The sequence below is a fragment of the Erythrolamprus reginae genome, chromosome 1 (genome assembly GCF_031021105.1).
Source record: "Erythrolamprus reginae isolate rEryReg1 chromosome 1, rEryReg1.hap1, whole genome shotgun sequence".
Lineage (NCBI taxonomy): Eukaryota > Metazoa > Chordata > Lepidosauria > Squamata > Dipsadidae > Erythrolamprus > Erythrolamprus reginae.
The window spans coordinates 341,362,994-341,387,387 of NC_091950.1; the positions used below are offsets into that span (position 1 = coordinate 341,362,994).

At 42.3% G+C, this 24,394-nt stretch overlaps 1 protein-coding gene across 1 annotated transcript in view; it reads left to right on the plus strand.

Moving 5' to 3' along the window:
- The first annotated feature begins 1,271 nt into the window (after window positions 1-1,271).
- Window positions 1,272-24,394, plus strand: part of KIF26B (kinesin family member 26B) — a 387,002-nt gene continuing 363,879 nt past the window's right edge. The window contains exons 1-2 of the mRNA XM_070734075.1: window positions 1,272-1,334; window positions 2,408-2,812. Coding sequence (XP_070590176.1) covers window positions 1,272-1,334; window positions 2,408-2,812 — 468 coding nt within the window. The remainder of the gene's footprint in view (window positions 1,335-2,407; window positions 2,813-24,394) is intronic.

Here is a 24,394-nt window from a genome sequence, read left to right on the forward strand (position 1 = left end):
TACTTCTCTCCTTGTTCAGCTTCCACCCTTTGCTTCTTGTTCTACCCTCAGGTGCTTTGGAGAAAAGGTTGATTCCTTCTATTTTGTGGCAACCCCTGAGATACTGGAACATATCTCCCCTGGTCCTTCTTTTCCACAGCGTCCACCACCATAGAAAAGAGAGCTCTCCACCAGGTGTGTCAGTCGCTGTTGCCTACTTCTTCTCCAGCTTGCACAACTCCAAAACAGACCTACAGGCGAATCTTATCCAGGAGCTCTTCCGAATATCAACTATAGCCCAGCTGCTTGGATGAAGACAAGGACATCGCCTCATCTTTAAAGAGGGAGGCGTGTTATTGTTTTTTTAAAAAAATGTTTTAATTCCCCAACGCCGCTGAAGGGATGCTGCAAAAACCACCCCCCTCTGCGTAGGTCAAGCAACAGTAGCAAAGCCGCCTGCAGTTACGCACCGGCCCCGCTTGCCTTTTAAGCCTTCCAAGCGAGCCGGGGAAGGCATTGCGTTGCAGCTGCACCGCGGCTTCCAGGCGTGCTGCGTAGCTTAGCCAGTGCTTTCCCATTTTCCTTTACAAAAAAAAAAAAAAAAAAAAAACAACTGTTAAAAAAAAACCCGGGCAGAAAGATATTGGCTGCAAGGAACTCGCAGGCTCCTCCCAGAATCTGGATCCTGAGATTTTTCTTTTCTTTCTTTCTTTCTTTCTTTCTTTTTTTGGGGAGGATTTCTTCTAACTCCGTTGCAAAAAAGGCTGGCGAAGGAAGCAAGTTCCCGCACTGCCAAAGCGCGGAGCAGCCAGTCTCCGCTTGGAGGAGGAACACCCAAGCCCTTTCGCCTTTCCCTTCCATTAAAGATATTTTTTTACCTTGGATGGCCGCGGTTCTAAGGGGGCCAACCGGCGTTGGCGATCGGGGAAGAGGGAAAAAAATGCTGACCCTTCGGATTTCCGCGCAAAGAAAGCGAAGCGAGCTAGAAGACAATGAAGGCGAGAGAAGGATCTGAAGCCAAGACGTTGCCGCGGACCCTCGTTCTGGTGGTCTGAGGTTCGGTCCGGCTTTTTTGGGGAGAAGGGCTCCAGGATTTTTTTGGGGAGGGGAAGAGAAAAAGAGGAGCAGGGGAAGGGGAAAAAAAGGCACCTCCGCACGATTGATTTCAAGCCGGCGTGGACCTTCGAATTGGATTTGGAGATTTTCCCCCCTATTGGATATACACACACACACACATATATATATAACATTTCCAAGGCATTCTCCAACCCCCCCGTGCGCAAAGATTCACCATGAATTCGGTGGCTGGGAATAAAGAGAGAATCGCGGTCCCCACCCGCAACAGGAAATATGGGGTAAGTTAAAGTCCTCGGGTCAGGGCGCGCGAGGATGCTGGGGAGACCTATCTTTGGTTGTGTGTGTGTGTGTGTGATTGTGTGTGTGTGTGTGTGTGTTTGTTTTAACACAAAAGGCTAAGCCTCTCGTACGCAGCCTTTTGCAAAGCCGCCCGCTAAAGCGGAATGTTTCCAAATCAAGGTTTGCAGTTGGTCTCTCCAATCGATCCATCCCAAGGCAGGTCTTGCTCCGTGCGTCAAGACAAAATGCGTAAAAATAAAATTCCGGGCAGGTTTGCTCGCTCTCTTCCCCTTAACAGCTGCAAGACTCCCGGTACCTGTAAGCGAACTTTTTGCAGCCCTACTCAAGGTTTCCTTTCGTTGCTCGAGAGCCTCTTTTGGGTAGTGGTGGCGGAGGAGAGCTTGGCGCAATACCTCGGATGGGTACCTTTCCTCCGAGGGTAGCTGCTACTCACAGACTAGGGCGGGGAGGAAGAGTTATTCTCACGCCTCTGGACCCCTCGGGGAAGGGGTACACATAGGACACCCCGTCCCCGTTTTCTGGGGAGGGGGGGAGAGAAATCGCCCCCCTTCCAGGTCTCCTCGAGTGGAAATCCGAGAAGGGGGAAGAGAAGTGGGGCGTTTTCACCCGCTTGGAGTTATTTGTGATCGCTAATCTCACCGTATCGATACCCCCCCCGAGTCCCTTGGGAGGGGGCGGCATATAAATACAAATAACCAATCAATCAATCAATCGATCAACCAATTTTATTAATTTTGTAATAAATCAATAAACAATTAAAAATCAATCAATCGATCAACCAATTTTATTAATTTTGTAATAAATCAATAAACAATCAATCAATGTTATTAATTTTATTATAAATCAATAAGGCATTAATCAATCAACTAATTTTATTAATTTGATTATAGATCAATAAACATCAATCAATGTTAGTGATTTTATGAAAAATCGGGAAAGCAATCAATCAATAATCAATCAATCAATGTAATCAATAAATCCATCATGGGTGCACTCGGCTGTGCGTTTTTCCCCTTCTTAATCCGCTTTCTCCCTTTCCCTTTCCGCTCAGGTGAACGGCTCCTGCTCTCCCACCAAACCCGCGGCGCCCTTCTCGCCGGAGAGCTGGTACCGGAAAGCTTACGAGGAGTCCCGCTCCGGCGGCCGCTCCGCCCCAGAAGGCGCGGGCTCCGTGGTGGGGGGCTCCTCCGGCACTCCTTCGCCTGGATCGGGGACCTCTTCGCCGGGTTCTTTCACCGGCTCGCCCGGTCCCGCTTCGCCGGGGATCGGCACCACCTCGCCGGGTTCTTTAGGAGGGTCGCCCGGCTTCGGCACCGGCTCGCCGGGCTCCGGCAGCGGCGGCGGCTCCTCGCCGGGCTCCGATCGCGGCGTGTGGTGTGAGAACTGCAACGCCCGCTTGGTGGAGCTGAAGAGACAGGCGCTCAAGCTGCTGATCCCGGGGCCCTACAGTTCCAAGGTGAGCGGAGAAGGGCAGGGGAAGAGCCGGGGCCGCCCCCTCCCTCTTTAGGCTCGTCCCATCTTGGGCTGCCTGAGCGGTTGAGGGAAGAGCCACCCGCGAGTGGAGCCCGGGTCGCTCGTGGGAACGGCAAGGCTGAAACCAAGGGGGGTGGGGAGAGTGCGAAACATGAAGAATGGATGCAGGAATTGGGCATGGCTAGTTTAACGAGGAAGATGTTGGATAATCATTTGTCTGAAGCAATGTAGCAGGGGGTTGCACTAGAAGACCTCCAAGGTCCCTTCCAACTTTGTTATTGTTATCTGGGTAGTCTAGTTTAATGAAAAAAAAGACCAAGGGAGATTCTCTCTCTCTGTATCTATCTATCTATCTATCTATCTATCTATCTATCTATCTATCTATCTATCTATCTATCTATCTATCTATCTATCTATCTATCTATCTATCTATCAATCTATCTATCTATCTATCTATCTATCTATCTATCTATCTATCTATCTATCTATCTATCTATCTATCTATCTATCTATCTATCTATCTACCCTAAGCACTTGAGGGTAAAGCAAGAAGCAATGGGGGGAGGGAGACTAAACAAGGAGAGAAGCAATTTAGGACTAAAGAGAAATTTCCTGACAGAACAATTGATCAGTGCAATGGCTTGCCTCCAGAAGTTGTGAATGCTCCAACACTGGAAGTTTTTAAAAAGGTGTGGATAACCATTTGTCTGAAGCAGTATGGGGTTTCCTGCCTAAGCAGGAGGTTGGACTAGAAGACCTCCAAGGTCCCTTCCAACTCTGTTGTTTTTCTTGTTGTTATCTGGGTACGTCTAGTTTAATGAAAAAAAGGACCAGGGGAGACATGATAGCAGTTTTCCAATATCTCAGGGGTTGCCACAAAGAAGAGGGGGTCAATATATTCTCCAAAGCACCTGAGGGTAGAACAAAAAGCAATGGGTGGAAACTAAACAAGGAGAGAAGCAATTTAGGACTAAGGAGGAAATTCCTGACAGTTACAACAATTAGAAACATAGAAACATAGAAGTCTGATGGCAGAAAAAGACCTCATGGTCCATCTAGTCTGCCCTTATACTATTTTCTATATTTTATCTTAGGATGGATATATGTTTATCCCAGGCATGTTTAAATTCAGTTACTGTGGATTTATCTACCACGTCTGCTGGAAGTTTGTTCCAAGGATCTACTACTCTTTCAGTAAAATAATATTTTCTCATGTTGCTTTTGATCTTTCCCCCAACTAACTTCAGATTGTGTCCCCTTGTTCTTGTGTTCACTTTCCTATTAAAGACACTTCCCTCCTGTACCTTATTTAACCCTTTAATATATTTAAATGTTTCGATCATGTCCCCCCTTTTCCTTCTGTCCTCCAGACGATACAGATTGAGTTCATTAAGTCTTTTCTGATACGTTTTGTGCTTAAGACCTTCCACCATTCTTGTAGCCCGTCTTTGGACCCGTTCAATTTTGTCAATATCTTTTTGTAGGTGAGGTCTCCAGAACTGAACACAGTATTCCAAATGTGGTCTCACCAGCATTCTATATAGCGGGATCATAATCTCCCTCTTCCTGCTTGTTATACCTCTAGCTATGCAGCCAAGCATCCTACTTGCTTTCCCTACCGTCTGACTGCACTGTTCACCCATTTTGAGACTGTCAGAAATCACTACCCCAAATCCTTTTCTTCTGAAGTATTTGCTAACACAGAACTGCCAATACAGTGAACCCTCGATCATCGCGAGGGTTCCGTTCCAGGACCCCACGCGATGATCGATTTTTAGCGAAGTAGCGGTGCGGAAGTAAAAACACCATCTGCGCTTGCGCAGATGGTGTTTTTGCTTCCACTGCCGCCCGCCCTTCGCCCGCCCACCCCGTTGCTCGCGCCCCGCCCACCCCATTGCTCACGCTGTTGCTGGGGCCGCTTCCCAGCTGGGGAGCCGAGCTAGGGAGTCCCGACCGCCCGCGCGTTGCTGGGGAAAGCGCGCGCGCTTGGGGAATCCCTAGCTCCGCTCCCCAGCTGGGGAGCCGAGCTAGGGAGTCCGGACCGCGCGCGCGTTGCTGGGGAAAGCGCGCGCGCTTGGGGAATCCCTAGCTCCGCTCCCCAGCTGGGGAGCCGAGCTAGGGATTCCCCAAGCGCGCGCGCTTTCCCCAGCAACGCGCGCGCGCGGTCGGGACTCCCTAGCTCGGCTCCCCAGCTGGGAAGCGGCCCCAGCAACAGCGTGGGCGGGCGGGCGGTGCCCGCGCGCTTGGGGACATCGCAGCTCGCTCCCCAGCTGGGGAGCCGAGCTAGGGAGTCCGGACCGCGCGCGCGTTGCTGGGGAAAGCGCGCGCGCTTGGGGAATCCCTAGCTCCGCTCCCCAGCTGGGGAGCCGAGCTAGGGAGTCCGGACCGCGCGCGCGTTGCTGGGGAAAGCGCGCGCGCTTGGGGAATCCCTAGCTCCGCTCCCCAGCTGGGGAGCCGAGCTAGGGATTCCCCAAGCGCGCGCGCTTTCCCCAGCAATGCGCGCGCGGTCGGGACTCCCTAGCTCGGCTCCCCAGCTGGGGAGCGAGCTGCGATGTCCCCAAGCGCGCGGGCACCGCCCGCCCGCCCACGCTGTTGCTGGGGCCGTTTCCCAGCTGGGGAGCCGAGCTAGGGAGTCCGGACCGCGCGCGCGTTGCTGGGGAAAGCGCGCGCGCTTGGGGAATCCCTAGCTCCGCTCCCCAGCTGGGAAGCGGAGCTAGGGATTCCCCAAGCGCGCGCGCTTTCCCCAGCAACGCGCGCGCGGTCGGGACTCCCTAGCTCGGCTCCCCAGCTGGGGAGCGAGCTGCGATGTCCCCAAGCGCGCGGGCACCGCCCGCCCGCCCACGCTGTTGCTGGGGCCGCTTCCCAGCTGGGGAGCCGAGCTGGGGTGTCCCCGCGCGTGCCGCCCCGCCCGCCCACGCCGTTGCTCGCGCCGCCGCTGGGGTCTTACGGGGGCAAGAGGGGGAAGACCCAGGGAAGCCTCTGCCCGGCGGGGAAACTCCACCATCTACGCATGCGTGGAAGGGCACGCATGCGCAGATGGTGGAGTTTACTTCCGGGTTGAAAACTCGCGAAATAGCCCTTTCGCGATCCTTGAGGACGTGAAACTCGAGGGTTCACTGTACAATACTCAGATTGAGGATTCCTTTTCCCCAAGTGCATTATTTTACATTTGGAAACATTAAACTGCAGTTTCCATTGCTTTGACCATTTATCTAGTAAAGCTAAATCATTTACCATATTACAGACGCCTCCAGGAATATCAACCCTATTGCACACTTTAGAGTCATCGGCAAATAGGCAAACCTTCCCTACCAAACCTTCCCCTATGTCACTCACAAACATATCAAAAAGAATAGGACCCAAAACAGACCCTGTTGAACAGTTGTGAATGCTCCAACACTGGAAGTTTTAAAGGAGATGTTAGATAACCATTTGTCTGATGTAGTGTAGGGTCTCCTGCCGAAGCAAGGGGTTGGATTAGAAGACCTCCAAGGTCCCTTCCAACTCTGTTGTTGTTGTTATTATTAAGTGGGAGTGGAGTGGACCTCATCAGTTTTGCCAAGAGCGGCTGTGAGCAAACTGATGTGCATTTCAGATAGGTTGGAGTGCAAGTTGGAGGAACTGCGGGGTAGTAGACCCGCAGTCACTAAGGATGTGGTCTTTGAGGAGCACAGGTGGTCCAAAAGCTTGTAAATATATCCATTTAAGTTTCATGTGAGTGTGAATTCACCTTGCAAGGTCGATCCCAAAGATCAAGAGTGGAAGGGTTATGAATTACAACTCCCAAAGGGCTCTGACAAAACTGATTGAAATTCTAGAGCAGAGGTCTTCAAACGTGGCAACTTTTAAGACTTGCGGACTTCAACTCCCAGAATTCTCCAGCCAGGTAAGTCCACAAGTCTTAAAAGTTGCCAAGTTTTGGGGACCTCTGTTCTAGAGCAACCGGAAATCCATAGGTCTCCTAAGCCCTACCCAAAACTTTAGTAGGTTTTGGCTGCTATGAATAAGTCTATTGCATATGTAAGTGATTATTGTATGGCCTGAGAGAGAAAGAATTTGCCAGAAATGCTGTCAATATGAAGCGGTGGTAGTTAATCTTCAAATAATCCTGGACAAATTATATTTTTCTCACACTTTTCTCTTTAAATGGAAACCACATTTTACAAGGAATGCTGATTTTTGGTCTCAGTACATAACAATGGAACCTTCCATTGGCAAGTCTTGCAGCTCCATATCTGCAAGAGCTTCAGTCTCAAATCTTCCCTTCTTAAATTTTGCCTCTTCCAACAGTTGTTTAGTGGTTTCCATAATCCTGATAGCATGAATGCTAATGGCAGCAGCTACAGTTAGATTCCTTTAATCTATAGTACGGGTGTCAAATGCTGACAAAGGGGGAAAAGTCATGATATGTCATGTGATGACAATGTGATACCATGAGTTTGACACCCCTGATCTATATAAATCAAATAATAAAGGACTAAGCTTCATTGAGTCTGTGGTTTTGGGTGGAAATTATCCACTGAATGCTTTTTACAATATGCATGTTCTCAATATACAAGATGTCAGGAAGAAAAATTCTAGACTGTTCTTTTCTTCAACAAACTCTTCATCTACAGCATTTTCTTGAATGAATATTAATAAGAGTTCATTCCTGCAGTCTGGACTGATGCAAATGAAACATAGGTTTTGCAACTTAATGAAAAAGATCCATCGTTTACTATCTACTGAATTCATAGCATCTTACAGTAATCATGGCAAAGCAGCACTTGTGGAACAAAACCCATTGAACATTTGTAAATATTAGCATACAAAATACATAGCTATTTATTTGAAGCAGCATTTGAGATTTTGAAATGTGTAAATTTGCATAAAAAGCATATAATTTGTTCAGTATACGGTTTAGTTCTATAGGTAGTTTTGTGCTTACAAGCATTCCTTTAGTGACTGGCCAAAGTTACAAGGACACTAAAAAAAGTGACTTGCCGACTTGTTTTCACATTTAAAACCATTGCAGCATCCTTATGGTCACGTGATCAAAATTTGGGTGCTTGGCAACTGGCATGTATTTATTACAGTTTCATTGGCCCAGTGGTCATGTGATCCCCATTTGTAACCTTTCCAGCCAGCTTTCAACAAGAAAAATCAGTGGAGAGAACCAGATGTGCTTAACTGCGGGATTTGCTTAACAACTTGTAAAATGCGGGAAAGCTCACCTAGCTGCCTTGCTTAGCAGTGGAAACTTTGGCCTCAATTGTACTGATCCTGTTCATGCTCACCCAGAAGTGTGTTCATTTGAGTTCAGTGGAGGACATTGTTGTTCATTTGCTTTGGTACATCAAAGACAGTGGTGGGTACTCGCAATGTTTCTGTACATCAGTAGGAGCTTCTGTACATGCACAGAAGCTTTCCAGGTGGGTGGGCGGAGCCTCCCACTACCAGTGATACTGATTCTAAGAACTGGTCCAAACCAGGAGCAATCCACCACTGGTCGAAGGACATCATTTTTTAAGGATTGTCCTTCAGTAAGTAACTGCTTCTTTCTATTCTTGCAAGGCCATGCTTGTTTTTTCATTGATAATACATAGGCACTGCCTTCTGTTGATCTCTTTTCTACAGTCTTTAAATTTACCAGATATTAGAATCTTCTCTCTTACTTTCCATTAGAAGTCTTAGCTTTATTTTTTTAAGGCATTTCATGAATGAACTGGTTTTATATTATTATTATTATTATTATTTATTTTATTTATTAGATTTGTATTCCGCCTCTCTCCAAAGACTCAGGGCGGCTCACAACAACAATAAGTACATTAAACAATGATACAAATCCAATTAATAAAAGTAGAATTAAAACCCCTTAATATTAAAAACAATCAATACTACACAGTCATACCATTCTCAAGTGACATAGGTGGTCTTTAACATCTTGCGGAAGACGGGGAGGGTGGGGGCAATTCGAATCTCCAGAGGGACTTGATTCCAGAGGGCTGGGGCCGCCACAGAGAAGGTTCTTCCCCTAGGTCCCACCAGATGACATTGTTTTGTCGACATTTAGTTGTTTATAACATCTGTGTTTAGTTGTTTATATCCTCTGTGTTTCATTATGCTCATTCACAGTCCATGATGTTCTTAATATTTTTTCCATAAATCAAAGACATACATTTTCTCCTTTCAAAAATGTCCAGCTTTCTGAACACTCTTTTGCAAATGAGCTTGACAATATGTACTTTTTTTGATATTATGATTGTGCATTTTAATACTTGGTTACAAGTAGTAGACATCTCTCTTTTTCATGGCTGCCACCACTATTCCTATGAATTTTTCAATCTAGAAAAATAATAGGATTATAGACTTAAATTTTCTGTATGGTGTATATCTGTTACGCAGGCTTCTTTTTAATTCATTTTACAGTTAATAATGATTGTGATGGCCACTGAGAACATAACTTGCTCAGTTCAGCATTTTGCCAGTATAATTTTACACTTTAAAAACAATCTTAGTTTTATTCTGTAGTTTATTGTCCTATAATTTAGTTTAATAACATTTCTGCTACAATGTCTTTTCTATAGCTATTTTTCTGTTGACATTGATATCATATTTTATCATAATTTCTAATGCAATTAGACAGCCTGACTTTGGTAGCATTTTGGGATTTGTTTTTAATTATGAAATGTAGGTTAAGAAGTTTGAAATTAAAAACAAAATTACCAGAGGTTAAGTTAAATAGGATGGATTTTTGGATTAAAGTTAGAGTTGGAGCTAACCCAAGTTGTTCTCAATGCTGTGTTGATTGCATAAGATGACGAATTTGTCAGACCTAGTTTTCCAAAGCTAGTTTTTCCAAATATTTTGACACTGCAATTCTTGGATTTTTGAGCCAGCATCTGGAATACAATAAATTGGAGACGACTGAAGTACAGTACTAGCATAAATGTCTCCGGTAAAGATTATCTCAGGGTTATGGTTAGAAAGTCAGAGCGTGTGTATACCATATTATAATTGAAATATCTAACACTGGTAGAAATGTAGAACATTGTTGTATATGGCAAATATAATTTGCTTAGATGGGTAGCAAGATCCCTTTTTCCTTGTCTGGAGAATTAATGTATGTTCATTTCATGGAATGTAGAACACAGGAGTAACAGTTCTCATGTGATATATTTCAACATATAATAATCCCCGAGTCTTCGGAGAATCGCGGCATGGCGGCATAAAAATCTAATTAATAATAATAATAATAATAATAATAATAATAATAATAATAATAATCTTAATACAGTGGTGCCTCTACCCACGAACTTAATTCATTCTGTAACCAGGTTCTTAAGTAGAAAAGTTTGTAAGAAGAAGCAATCTTTCCCATAGGAATCAATGTAAAAGCAAACAATGAGTGCGATTGGGGAAACCACAGGGAGGGTGGAGGCCCTGTTTCATCCCAGGAGATTCCTAGAGAGGCCACACAGAGGCTTCCCCCTGCCTTTTCCAGTTCTCCTAGCTCCTGCCCACCTAGCAGTTAGAAAACATACAAAAGCAAGTAGATAAACAGGTATCACTTTGGTGGGAAGAAAACAGCACTCCACAATATCGTATTAGTCCCGTGATCATGGAAATTTCTTCTGACAGCCTTGGACAGTCCTTGAAACAGATGAGTGACATCCCCTATAGTCAGCAACATCTAGCGTATTATTATTATTATTATTATTATTATTATTATTATTATTATTATTATTATTTTATTAGACTTGTATGCTGCTCCTCTCCGGAGACCCGGAGCAGCTCACAACATACAATACAAAACAATATATATACACATCTAATAATTAAAACTATGACTAAAATCCCATTATCATACCCATAGTTAACATTTAATGGTCAGAAGGGCGGGGGGTAAGTACTAGCTGCTCCATGCCTGGCGACATAGATGGGTCTTAAGGATCTTGTGAAAGGCGAGGAGGGTAGGGGCATCTCAAATCTCTAGAGGGAGCTGATTCCAGAGGGCCAGGGCCGCCACAGAAAAGGCTCTTCCACTAGGCCTCGCCAGACGATATTGTCTGGTTGACGGGACCTGGAGAGGGTCAACTCTGTGGGATGTTACTGGCCGCTGGGATGTATGTGGCAGAAGGCGGTCCCATAAGTAAAATTTGCGGGGGTCCTTTTCCTTTTCCTTATCTTTATAGTATACCATTACTATATACCTGTGATGGCAAACCTACGGCATGTGTGCCACAGGTGGTACGCAGAGCTGTATCTGTTGGCACACAAGCAGTTGCCCTAGCTAAGCTCCAGTGTGTATGTGTGCAATGGCCAGCTGATTTTCGCTGAAACACAGGCATTTTCAGCCTCTGGAAGGCCTCCAGGGGGGCAGAGAGAGCATTTTCACCCTCCCCAGGTTCCAAAAAAGCCACTGGAGTCTGGGAGGGGGATTGCAAAAAACAGGCCTATTGACCCCACCTGAATGTGGGAAATGGGGCAGCCGGAGGGGGCATGTATCAAGAACGGGACAAAATGGATGGAGTTGTGGGGGTGGGTGGGGCACATGGGGGGCATTGAATTATGGGTTTGGGCACATTCACGCACACTTTCGGCACCCGAGGGGAAAAAAAGTTTGCCATCGCTGTTATATATGTACTATGTATGTTTACACATATTGCAGTTCTAATTTCTTTCCTCCAGTTGGATCATATTACCAAGTTCAGCAATTTCTTGCTTTTGAATGACTTTGCACAATCTTGATTTTTAGCAATTAGCTACACTACGCTGAATGTAATAGAGGAATACTATTTTGAAACTCTATTCTTTCATACAAACAATCATCAAATTGCTCATTTAAGTGCTGCGCAAGAAAATATTTCTATATTATTCAGGTGAGAGCTTCCCAATTGTCGTTCCTTTATTATCTGGGGCTATAGAGATTGCCAGACACAGAAACCCCGGGAATATATATTGTTTCCTAGGCTACATGCACACGGCAAATTTTTGTATATGTCATTCAGAAACGTGCAATCAGTTATGCCACTGCACAGATTATAATGATTGTGCAAAACAAAGTCTTGGCACGCTTGCTGTTGAGTGCACTTCAAGGGGAACAAGAAGCTAGTTCAGATGAAGGTATGTGATACCCAGCTAAGATCAGTAGAAGGGAATATTTGTAGGTAAGGGTTGAACTGTGGGGTCCTGGGCTTGATTGTAAGAAAACAAGCAAGCTCACAGAACACCAAAGACCCCACACAGCTAAGAAAATGGTATTGCTATGAAATGGGTGAACAGTGCGGTCAGGCGGTAGGGAAAGCAAGTAGAATGCTTGGCTGCATAGCTAGAGGTATAACAAGCAGGAAGAGGGAGATTGTGATCCCGCTGTATAGAGCGCTGGTGAGACCACATTTGGAATACTGTGTTCAGTTCTGGAGACCTCACCTACAAAAAGATAGTGACAAAATTGAACAGGTCAAAAGACGGGCTACAAAAATGATGGAAGGTCTTAAGCATAAAACGTATCAGGAAAGACAATGAACTCAATCTGTGTAGTCTGGAATCAGAAGGGAAAGGGGGGACATGATCGAAACATTTAAATATGTTAAAGGGTTAAATAAGGTTCAGGAGGGAAGTGTTTTTAATAGGAAAGTGAACACAAGAACAAGGGGGCACAATCTGTGGTTAGTTGGGGGAAAGATGAGAAGCAACGTGAGAAGATATTATTTTACTGAAAGAGTAGTAGGTGCTTGGAACAAACTTCCAGCAGACGTGGTTGGTAAATCCACAGTAACTGAATTAAAACATGCTTGGGATAAACGTATATCCATCCTAAGACAAAATACAGGAAATAGTATAAGGGCAGACTAGATGGACCATGAGGTCTTTTGCCGTCAATCTTCTATGTATCTTTGTTTCTAAACAAGCTGGAGAAGATTGCACTCTAGAGTGTTTTGCTTTCCCCCATTTGGTTAATTTCTGTTCTTTTATACGAAGGACACTACTTATAATTTGGATTTATCAGCTAGTTTTGAAGCCTGTTGCAAATGCAAGACACTGAGGTCTTAGAGTTGGTTCTTCCTTTCGGATTGATGGTTAATTTATCATATTTTTAATTCTCCTCTGTAGCACTATTATTACTTTGGTTTATACCCTGCCTTTCTACCAGCAGGACACAAGGCAGTTTATAATCAAGAATGAAATAATAAGGAAATAACAACAATTTAAATTCCTGTGGCAAAAAAATGGGATAAACACTTAGATCAGTGGCTCTCAACCTTTCTAATGCCGCAACCTTTTAATGTTGTGGTGACCCCCAACCATAAGTCTAGTGCCAATTCTCCCAACAGAGCTTTAAGCTGATTGGCAGGAAGGTCAGAGGGATGCCTCTACTGTAAACACCTGATTGGTCGGATTGTAAAAATATGTTCCAAGGTGCTAGAATAGAATTTGACCCCTGTGAAACGGTCGTTTGACTCTCCAAAGAGGTCCTGACCCCCAGGTTGAGAACCTCTGACTTAGATGAATAAGAGCATCTTAACTATTTAATTGGAGGCTCTGAATAATTGTATTGTATAGATTGGGAGCAACCCATAAGTGTTAAAACAGTAGAGAACAAGATAGATTATAATATTGCTCTGAAATGTGGTTTTCTCCCCCACTCCCCGGGTATTTTAGAGCAGTGGTCCCCAACGTTTTTTCCACCAGGGACCAGTTTCAGCAAGACAATTTTTCTATGGCCCAGTGGGGGCGGAAAGGGGCGTGGTTGGGGGCGGGATTAAGCATGGGGGTGCTGGTCCTCCCCGCCCCTCTTTCCTGCCATCGTCCTGTGGCCGGCAGAACCTGCCTCCCAAGCCCTCTTGCCCAGCGGGAGCTAAGCGCTGGAGAGAGGGGGTCAGGCTGGCCCTCCTGCCTCCCCCCAGCCAAAAACACAAAAGCGCCCCGCGGCAGAAGCCAAAAGAGGCTTGAGCCTCTTGGTCCTTCCCACCCCTCTGTCCCATCCATCGTCCTGTGGCTGGCAGAACCTGCCTCCCGAGGCCTCTTGCCCGGCGGGAGGCGAAGCGCTGGAGGGAGGGGGTGGCGGCATGAGGGCCGGCAGCTGCTGACTCCACGGACCGGTGCAACATGCCCCGCGGCCCGGTACTGGTCCACGGCCCGGTGGTTGGGGACCCCTGTTTTAGAGCTTTAAAATCTAGGAGGGCACCTGTCTTGTGGTTGGAAGTTTGTAATTTATAAATATAAGACAGTAATTTATTTTAGTTTTTGACATATACATGAGAACTTTGTTCGGAAGATTCTGCTTGGAAAACCCAAACTCAAAGTGAAGAAAAAAGATACTGGCATTGAGTATATATTGAATATAGTCCCTCAAATCAATAAATAACCATTGCAAGCAGAGGTGGGTTGCTCCCGGTTTGGACCGGTTCTATAGAACCAGTAGTAATTTGGTGGCCTGGGTTGCTAGAACTGGCAGCGACCCAGGCCTGCCACGCCACCAAACTGGCTCTCTAGATGGTGCCGTAGACAACACCACCCTGTTTTTTGCTTCTGCGCATGTGCAGAAGCTGTATTTTAAACACTGCACATGCGCAGCACACAACGCGCCCGTGCCCTTGCAGCGCATCACTGAGCGAATTGGTAGCAAGGAAAACTGGAAACTCCTCCCCCCCTCCCCCAATTGCAAGCCTCCTTTGTCTCTATTTAAAGAAAGAGATTCCAAAGTTGGACTCATGGTGTTTAAGGCAGGGATATAAACCACAGCATCTCTCGTTTTAGAAATTAAACACTGTGGGAGAGGATTTCTGTGGATTATGAGAAGAGCTCTGCATATGTAATGTCGCTCTCTGAACAATTGGTCCTTTATTTGGATTGGATTTTGAGCAGTTTGGTGAAATGTACCCCCCAGAGCAGTTTGCCTTTCAAAGCAGCAGGATTGGAATACCAGTGGCATTGCATTAAAGGTTTAACAAGTCCAAGAGCTTCGTTGGAGGCTCTTTTAAGCATTGCTCTCTTCCATAGTAACCTTGTAAATGTGGTTGAACCAGGGGGGTTTGAATGAATGAGACCGAATGCCAGTTGGCTTACAGTGTCAGGCCCAAATGTTATCAATTGATAATATTTACACACATACTTGAAGTGATTGTTTTTGGTGGTTTAAATCAACAAGCATAGAGTTAAAATACTGATTTTGAAGGTTCCCTAATACTTTTTTGTTTGGTTTAACTTATCACTGTTTATTTATGACCCTCTTTCAAATAAAATACAGATGACCCTAAATTGTCTGCATGGGATGCTCTATACTTGCACAGCAAATTTGATCATTTCTTTTATCAACATCTAAGAGCTGGTATCTCCAAATATGCAGATGAAAACACAAAAAAGGTCGAATCTAAAGAAATGTCCCTTTGAGTTGCAACCTGTGACTGCAACGTTAAACCAAGTCATTTATCATAAGGTTTGCTGGGTCAGCAGTTAAGAATCTGCCTGAAGGCACTGAGCACCAAAAATAGTGCTGCTGCTTCTGAGTTAGCATCCTTCAGATGAATTGAGATGGGAATTTCCAGAAAATCCATTTAATATAACCATCTGGAGGAATGGTTATAATTTAAGAAAGGTTCACTTAATGCGTAAACATAGATTCAGAATGTACGTAGAAGAAAAAAGAACGGCATGAGGCAGTGAGAGTGACTTGGAAGAACCTAAATTACATAACTATAAAATTAAATTTTTTTAAAAAAAACAAAACTATTGTTAAAGTCAGACAGTCACAGGTACCCTCTTTGTATGAAATAGTAACGGTTACCAAAGTACCTATAACAATTACCTGGGGTATGAATGTTAGCAAACAATTTTGTTCTACATCTTTCTGACAACACACAGTTAAAACTAGCCTTAAAATTGCTTTCTTATGTTTGCCTTGTTTGGGAATGAAAAGTCAGGAGGCCTGCCTCAAATGGGCAAGTACAGGTATAACCACTATTGAGCCCAGAATTCATGTTGCTAAGTGACAAATTCGTTAAATTCGTTGCCATCTTTGTTAAGTGAATCACTGCAGTTGTTAAATTAGTAAGGTAAGGCCACACTTGGAATACTGCATTCAATTTTGGTTGCCATGATGCAAAAAGGATGTTGAGACTCTAGAAAGAGTGCAGAGAAGAGCAACAGTGATGATTAGGGGACTAGAGGCTAAAACATAAGAATCATGGATGCAGGAACTGGATATGTCTAGTTTAATGAAAGAAGGACTAGTGGAGACATGATAGCAGTGTTCCAATATCTCAGAGATCACCACAAAGAAGAGGGTGTCAACCTATTCTCCAAAGCACCTGAGGATAGAACAAGAAGCAATGGGTGGAAACTAAACAAGGAGAGAAGCAATTTAGAACTAAGGAGAAATTTCTTAACAGTTACAACAATTAATCAATGGAACAACTTGCCTCCAAAAGTTGTAAATGCTCCAACACTGGAACTATTAAAGAAGAAGTTGGTTAACCATTTGTCTGAAGTAGTGTAGGATTTCCTGTCTAAGCAGGGGTTGGACTAGAAGACCTCCAAGGTCCCTTCCAACTCGTTATTGTTGTTGTAACACAGTTGTTAAGCGAATCTGGCTTTCCTATTGATTGATCAAAACAGTTAGACTCTTCCTTCCCTTCCCATATTAAGACACAAGAACTGGGACTTTATAAGATTTGAGATTTTACATGAAAGGGGCAATATGGATGTGTTTCAATCCTGTTTTCTCCTGATCCATTTTGTTGTAGTTTTCCAAGATACCATGTTTTACATGTTCTCTGTTTATGAGCCAAGGAAAACAGTGGGTAGTGTTTAATTAACCAGAGTTCTGAGAAGTTGTGTTCATATAATAGTTTTGGCTATAGTCATTTAAAAATCTGGAACTTATGAGGCAACACATCTGGGGAGTACTGAAGAGGGAAAGACTAAATAACAATATTTTCAATGACTTAAATTTATGACCTACTATATTTAGAATAACTGGAGACTTCTGACTATATTGTTGCCACTACACAGTTATGAGAATTGTATAACATTATTGGAAGAATGATCAAGTCTGTGTTCTTGTCCATTCATCATTTGTGAATCCAGCTGATTTGGCCTTTTTGTTGACTCCTGCTGAGAGCAGGGTAGAAATTTCATTAGCTCTAATAACTTGTCAGCAAAAGTCCTTTATAAACCTGGACAGCAATATATGTTTTAGATGTGATACTTATTCCTTTTTTAAAATGCACGTCACTTGTAATGTATATTTGAAGGTACGGCAACAATAAACATGAAAAAATCCATGAGATGTAATGAAAGCATAGCTTTTAGTATTTCTTAAATATGTAGTGCACATGTATCTTTCTGTGGACTTTGAAGTTGGCGTATATGTGAACCAAATGCTTTTTTAATTGTTTTGTGATCTGACTGATCCTTTGACATGAAATTATGCAGCCAAGCATATTTTGTAAAGAAAATTGAATGTTTAACCTGGAACAAGGATACATTTCACTGGCTCATAGTTATCACTGAAGTGTGGAACATTAACTTTAACACAAGATGTTGCCAATACGTCAACAGGAAGAGAATTTAGGAACTATGGTTACAGAGCACATAGCTAACCTCTAATGAGGAAAGTCCATATCTTAACTCTATCTCCTGGCAGGTTTCTGGGAAAAGGAATATGCCTTCTTTTTCTTTTACTGATAAATACACAGGCTAGAAAATATTTTCAGTTAAAATACAGTATATTTAACAAAGCTAAGCTATAGTTACTGTATTTTTTGGAGTATAGAAAGCACCTTTTTACTCCCCAAAAGAGGGTGAAAACTTGGGTGCGTCTTATATATCAAACGTAGTCCCACGCCACCCTTTGGCTTCTGCCTCTCAGTAATTTACTTCCTTGCAGCAAACAGTGCAGAGCCTGATTAGCATAAGCAGTTGATTATTAGCCTCGCGACCATGTGCTTGAACTGAAGATGAAACTAACTGCAAGGAAGCAAATTGCTGGGAGCTGGACTGCTGGCAAACATTGGACTGCTAAAACTGCAAGGAGGCTATTCAATAACTATACAGTACATGTCTGTAGAATAAGTATACTTCCAGAAAGCCACATCAAATTTAAAGATCTGTAAAAGTATAATTTGAAATGTAACAGTGTCCTCTTTAGTATTAAGATAATGCAGCTGAGTTAAATCCTGACTTAGTCATGTTTGGAGTAGATCTATTTAAATAATTGGGAGGAGTTAATGTGACTACATTTAATAAAACTTTCTGGGATTAAAATACTGCCATAATGTACATTTCTCCAATTTGTTGCTATTTCTATGGTCAGACACACATGCACAGAAATACACAGCAAACAGTGTATATTATCTGTACTGTTTGGAAAATTGCTGGGAGGCAGAGGCCTTTTTTCCTTGTTTTCCTCCCCCCAAACTAAGCTGTGACTTATATTCAAAAAAATATAGTATTCTCCAGTTAACATGTTTTCTGAAGGAACAAAAGAAGTGACTTCATTGTTACAAAAACATAAAAAGAGCCCTGCCAAAAGTTGCTAAGGCTGTTCTTGGTCCATATTTTGCTTCTCCGGGACCACCTTCTGCCGCAAGAATCCCAGCGACGAGTTAGGTCCCACAGAGTTGGCCTTCTCTGGGTCCCGTCGACTAAGCAATGTTGTCTGGCGGGACCCAGGGGAAGAGCCTTCTCTGTGGCGGCCCCGACCCTCTGGAACCAGCTCCCCCCAGATATCAGAGTTGCCCCCACCCTCCTTGCCTTTCGCAAGCTCCTTAAAACCCACCTCTGTCGTCAGGCATGGGAGAATTGAAATTTTCCCTTCCCCCTAGGCTTATAGAATTTATACATGGTATGCTTGTATGTATGAGTGGTTATTTAAATTGGGGGTTTTTAGATTATTTTTAATATTAGATTTGTTTATATTGTCTTTTTATATTGTTGTTAGCCGCCCCGAGTCTTCGGAGAGGGGCGGCATACAAATCTAATAAATAGAAATACAAATACAAATTCTCACAATGACCAATTAAATACACTGCTCAAAAAAAGAAAGGAACACTTAAACAACACAATATAGCTCCAAGTAAATCAAACTTCTGTGAAATCAAACTGTCCACTTAGGAAGCAACAATGATTGACAATCAATTTCACATGTTGTTGTGCACATTCAACTTTGTACAGAACAATGTTGTAACATTCAATGAGAATATTTCATTCATTCAGATCTGGGATGTGTTATTTGAGTGTTCCCTTTATTTTTTTGAGCAGTATAGTGCTCAGAAGATGAAGACACTTTCTCCCTGCAGTTATCCTCCTGTCTTATTACCATCTGGAGATAACACTATCACTCATTTTGTGTGCCCTCTGCAAAGTCTGAAAAGATAAAATGCTGGATGGAGAGATCTGATTGTGTTGCTTCTAAGAAATGGTGTGTCATGGAAATCATCCACACACATTTTTTGATTTCTTTCATAATTTTGCTTATTTGGTTCTTATTTCTTCCAGAAATGCAAAAAACCAAAAACAAAAATGAATTCCCCCCTCCCCGCTCCCAAATAGCATCCCTAGGTAGATGCAGCTTCATTTTCGGGTTCTATTTAAAAAGCTAGCATGGCTGCAAATATTTGCCTCCACCTTTTGCTTTGTCAGTAATGCGCAATATTGATAATATTGAAAAAAATCCCATTGCTAATATAATGGAAGACAGTTCCTTCCCCACTTAGGAGTACTTACAGACATTCTTAGCTGAGATAAGGCAATAGCTTAGTAAATGGCAAAATAATGGAAATTCATGTTCATCTAGACCTTTAATTTGTGAATAAACATGGGCAGATTTTATAGAGACTTAATTTTGTAGTGCAAAAATCTCTGTCAGATCAAATAGAATTATTGCATTAGAAGTGTGAATTTAAATAACTGGGAGCAATAATTTGTCTGTGTTTCAGAGGATTAAGTCTATAATACTTTAGGCAGCAATAGCTGGTCTTTTGTATTTACAGGATAGGTCATTAATATCAAAGCACAAAACTATTGACAGAATATTTTGCAGTTAAAGTGATCCCTCGCCACTTTGCGGTTCACAGTTCGTGGATTCGGTACATCGCGGTTTTTTCTCTCCTCCCCCCACATGCATTGTCCCTCACATGCCCAGTGTCGCACCTCTCCCGGGAGGACCCCCTACGCCAAGCGAACTGGCTTTCCATCCGGATCCTGAAGATACTGAGCGCCAACAGCAGTCACCTCCTGCACCCGAAATATCTACAGCTGCTCTCCTCCATGCCTGTCAGCCCCATTGAGGCCAGGTCCGAGCCTTCTTTTGCCCACCAAGCTGGGCCTTTTTTCATACTCTCAAAAGTCATACAAATTGTGCATATAAAGGAAAGTAAAGTAAAAACCTACCAAATATACTGTTTACAAAGAATAATTTTATTCATAAAAAGGCTATAATAGTTACTGCAAGTTAAATTGTGTTCATAAAATAGCTTTTTTAATCAAATGGTATACATATTAAGGTAAACTTTTTTGCTTATAGCTTTTTCTACAGTGTTTAATGTGTGGACATTCTTGACTGATTTTCCAACAATAGTTAGCCATCATACGTACATCCCATCTACCTTGATACTGTGCCTCCATGATCTTCAAATCTTGGTGGAATCGCTCACCCTCCTCATCAATGACTGCACCAAGATTTTCCAGGAAGTTAGCAAGATGGCTATGTAAAAAATGCAATTTGATGCTCATGTTGTCTAATTAACTATATTATATATATAAGGTGTAGAGAAAAAACTTGACGTGGTAGAAGAAAACTGACTACAGTTCTGAAACCAGCATGTCGCCGCCGGCATGGGGGGCTTGCCAGCACCCCCCGGACCCACAACCCGGGTTTGGGGGGCTGCTAGGAAGCCCCCCATGCCGGCGGCGACATTTTAAAACAGCCGCGCCACCCCCAATCTTCGGCTTCTCGCTAGTGCTGCGGGAGTAAAAACACCATCTGCACATGCGCAGATGGTGTTTTTACTTCCGCAGCGCTACTTCGCGAAAACCCGCTCGTTGCGGGGGGTCCTGGAACGGAACCCTCGCAACGAGCGGGGGATCACTGTATTGCAAATTGAGCCAGTTCAATTTGAAAACAGGCTGGACAATCATCATAATCCTAGGTATGATCAATCTCTTTATGCCTCTGACATGTAAGTAGAGTAAAGATGTTACACAACACTCACTCAATTAATGATCTTGTAGTATGGACACAAGTTACTTCCAGTTACTTCCCTAAGACACTTAAATTGTGTCTCAGGGAAATAACTGGAAGTAACTTGTGTCCATTCTACAAGATCATTAGTTGAGTGAGTGTGTAACACCTTTAGTCTACTTACATGTCAGGCATAGAGAGATTGATCATACCTATGATTGATTATGATGATCAATGCCTGGAACTCACTACCTGACAGTTGGTTTCCCCCCCCAACCCCAAAATCTTCAATCTTAAATTATCTACTGTTGACCTCTCCCCTTTTCTAAGAGGTCTGTAAGGGACGTGCATAAGCACTCTATTGTGCCTACTGTCCTTCTGTCCTATTATCCTTTCTATCAATTCTTTATACTTTGTTATATTAATATAAACTAAAATTTTATACTTGTTCAAGTAATAGATAATAAAGAAAAATAAATAAAATTTTAAAATGCAGCTTGTTTTGAATGTTAATGTTGGCAAAGTCAGAAATTATTAAGAGCTAAGAATTTACTTTTCTATAGAGAATGAGATACATGGGGCTACCTTTGAAAAGTGTTCGGAAACTTCAGATCGTGCAGAATGCAGCTACAAGAGCAATCATGGGCTTCCCAAGGCATGCCCATGTTACACTAACACTCCGCAGTCTGCATTGGTTGCCGATCAGTTTCCGGTCACAATTCAAAGTGTTGGTTATGACCTATAAAGCCTTTCATGGCATCGGACCAGAATATCTCCAGGAACGCCTTCTGCCGCACGAATCCCAGCGACCAGTTAGGTCCCACAGAATTGGCCTTCTCCCGGTCCCGTCGACTAAACAATGTCATTTGGCGGGACCCAGGGGAAGAGCCTTCTCTGTAGTGGGCCCGGCCCTCTGGAACCAGCTCCCCCCAGAGATCAGAATTGCCCCCACCCTCCTCGCCTTTCGTAAGCTCCTTAAAACCCACCTGTCGTCAGGCATGGGGGAATTGAGATATTCCTTCCCCTTAGGCCTATACAATTTATGCATGGTATGTTTGTTTTAATGTTCGGTTTTTAATAAGGGTTTTTTAATTATTTTAAATATTAGATTTGTTATATGTTATTTCATTATTGTTGTTAGCCGCCCCGAGTCTATGGAGAGGGGTGGCATACAAATCTAATAAACAAATAAATAAACAAACAAACAAATAAACAAACAAACAAATAAAAAATTAAATAAAAATAAATAAATAAATAAATAAATAAATAAATAAACAAACAAACAAACAAATAAATAAATAAATTGTCAGTAAGAGAGGCCAGTTGGAATCATCTTCATTATGCTAGTGTCTCAATGTGAAGGACTATTTAATCAGATGATCTCCCTATTTACATTTGGAAGTGGAACAATCTCAGGAAGATGCATTCTAAGTTGCCTATTCCTTTTTATTTAATAGTTAATTTATATCCTCAGAAGCTCAAGGGAACTTATAGAGTGTGCGGTCTACATCTACATCTTATCCCAGCAATAATCCTGCCCTAAAATAAACCAGCAAGTTTCTATCCACAACTTTTATCCCTGCAGGAATTTATCATTATTTTTTGATGAAATGCTGCTTAATCTGTATTTACAGTTTATTTTTGCTCTGCGATAAATATTCTCACATGGGTATCTTTAAATAGAATGTTATTTTGATTTTTAGAAGCTGACTGCCAATTTCTCTTCTATTCACAACTCAAGGGTTTTTTTCATTCAAAAGTCCAGTAAGATTTCATTCAGAGAAATCTGTTGTAAGTTAGTGATGTCTATGTCAGTGTTTCTCAACCTCAGCATTTTTAAGATGTACGAACTTCAACTCCCAGAATTCCCCAGCCAGTTCTAGTTCAGTGGAGAAGTCAATGCTTAATGCTCATAATGTATATTTGATTAAGGCAAAGTGTGGGGAACTAGCCAAGCTTCTAGAGGCAATATAAGACTTCAGTCTTTTTGCCCTTTTGTTTATTGATGGCTAGTGAAGGAAAAAAAGGCATTTCTGGAGAAAATTGAAAGCTGTGACTCTTGTTTCTCCTTCTGTAATGGATCCTATTAACAGTTAACAAGTCTTTTAAATTAGGTTAATATTGGTGATGCCATTCCCTGTTGTTCCCCTGGAAGGATTAGCACATTCTAAAGCTGTAGTATAGAAGCATTTTCATCAAATTGTTTCCTGCAGTGATATTGGGATTACCAAAATGTCAACATATTCAAGGCGGCAATAATGCTGTAAGTAATTTTGATAACAGTTTGTTTGTTCACTTACTGAATTTCCACTTCAGGTTTTCTAAAAGGTTTTTATGCACTGTTTTTGCATACAAATTCTTCAGAGAGTATCTGTGACAATGGTTCAGAAATTGTGTTTGTGTTTATTGTTTATGAAGAGGAAACAACAGAAAAAACTGTTTATTGTTTATGAAGAGGAAATAACAGAAAAAAACAAAAATTATAATTTATAATGATCCCTTATAAATTATTAGGTTTCTAAAGAATAAAAACATATAAAATTATATTGCTCTACCTTTCTATTATATTAATAAAGACACATTTCATATGCAGGGTGCAAACATTTTTTCATTGTTTGAAATTTGGAATAATAGTATGTTGGTCTCAACACAAAACAGGCTTATTTTGCTAAGGTATGATAAATCCAAACTTCTTCTTCAATAAAATTCTGTATTTTTTCATCTATAGTTAAATATCACTATTATATCTTTTCAAAATCATTGTAACAAGGTGGAACAACTTTAGGGCACATCCAAATTATGAGAATCTTGGTTTTCTCTGGGTTTTTTGGTCATTAATTCTATTTCTTACTGAATCACTAAAGATCCGGTATAGTTTATAGTGGTGCAGGCAAAACAAAAAGAAAATACTATAAAACCATTTAAAATTTTCATAGTTCAAATTAAACTATCAAAGACAACAATAGAAGGCGACAATTACATTGAAATGAAAAAATGGCAACAATTAATGAGTCTTTTACTTCTCATCTATTTCAATCATTTTAAGACACTTTTTCTAATAAATATATCAAGTTATTTGGCTACTAAACTTTCATTTGTTTAGTTTCCATAGCTGCATATTTCATAGAAATATATTTTATTGCAAGCTTCCTAGAAAGAGGAACAAAATTCATCAAGGTGGGAATTCAGCAGCACCAATCTAGAATGAGTGGGACACACATTTTTTTTTAAATTTCAGCAATATGTCTGCTGCCTACAAACTAAGCAAATGGAAACTTTTGCTAATCTGGTTTATTCCTGCCAATATTTGGCAGAATTAAAATGTGATGCATCAGTTTCATTGTGTAAACAAGAGTATTTCTTTTTTACATATTGCAATTGAAAATTTGCAAAACTGAA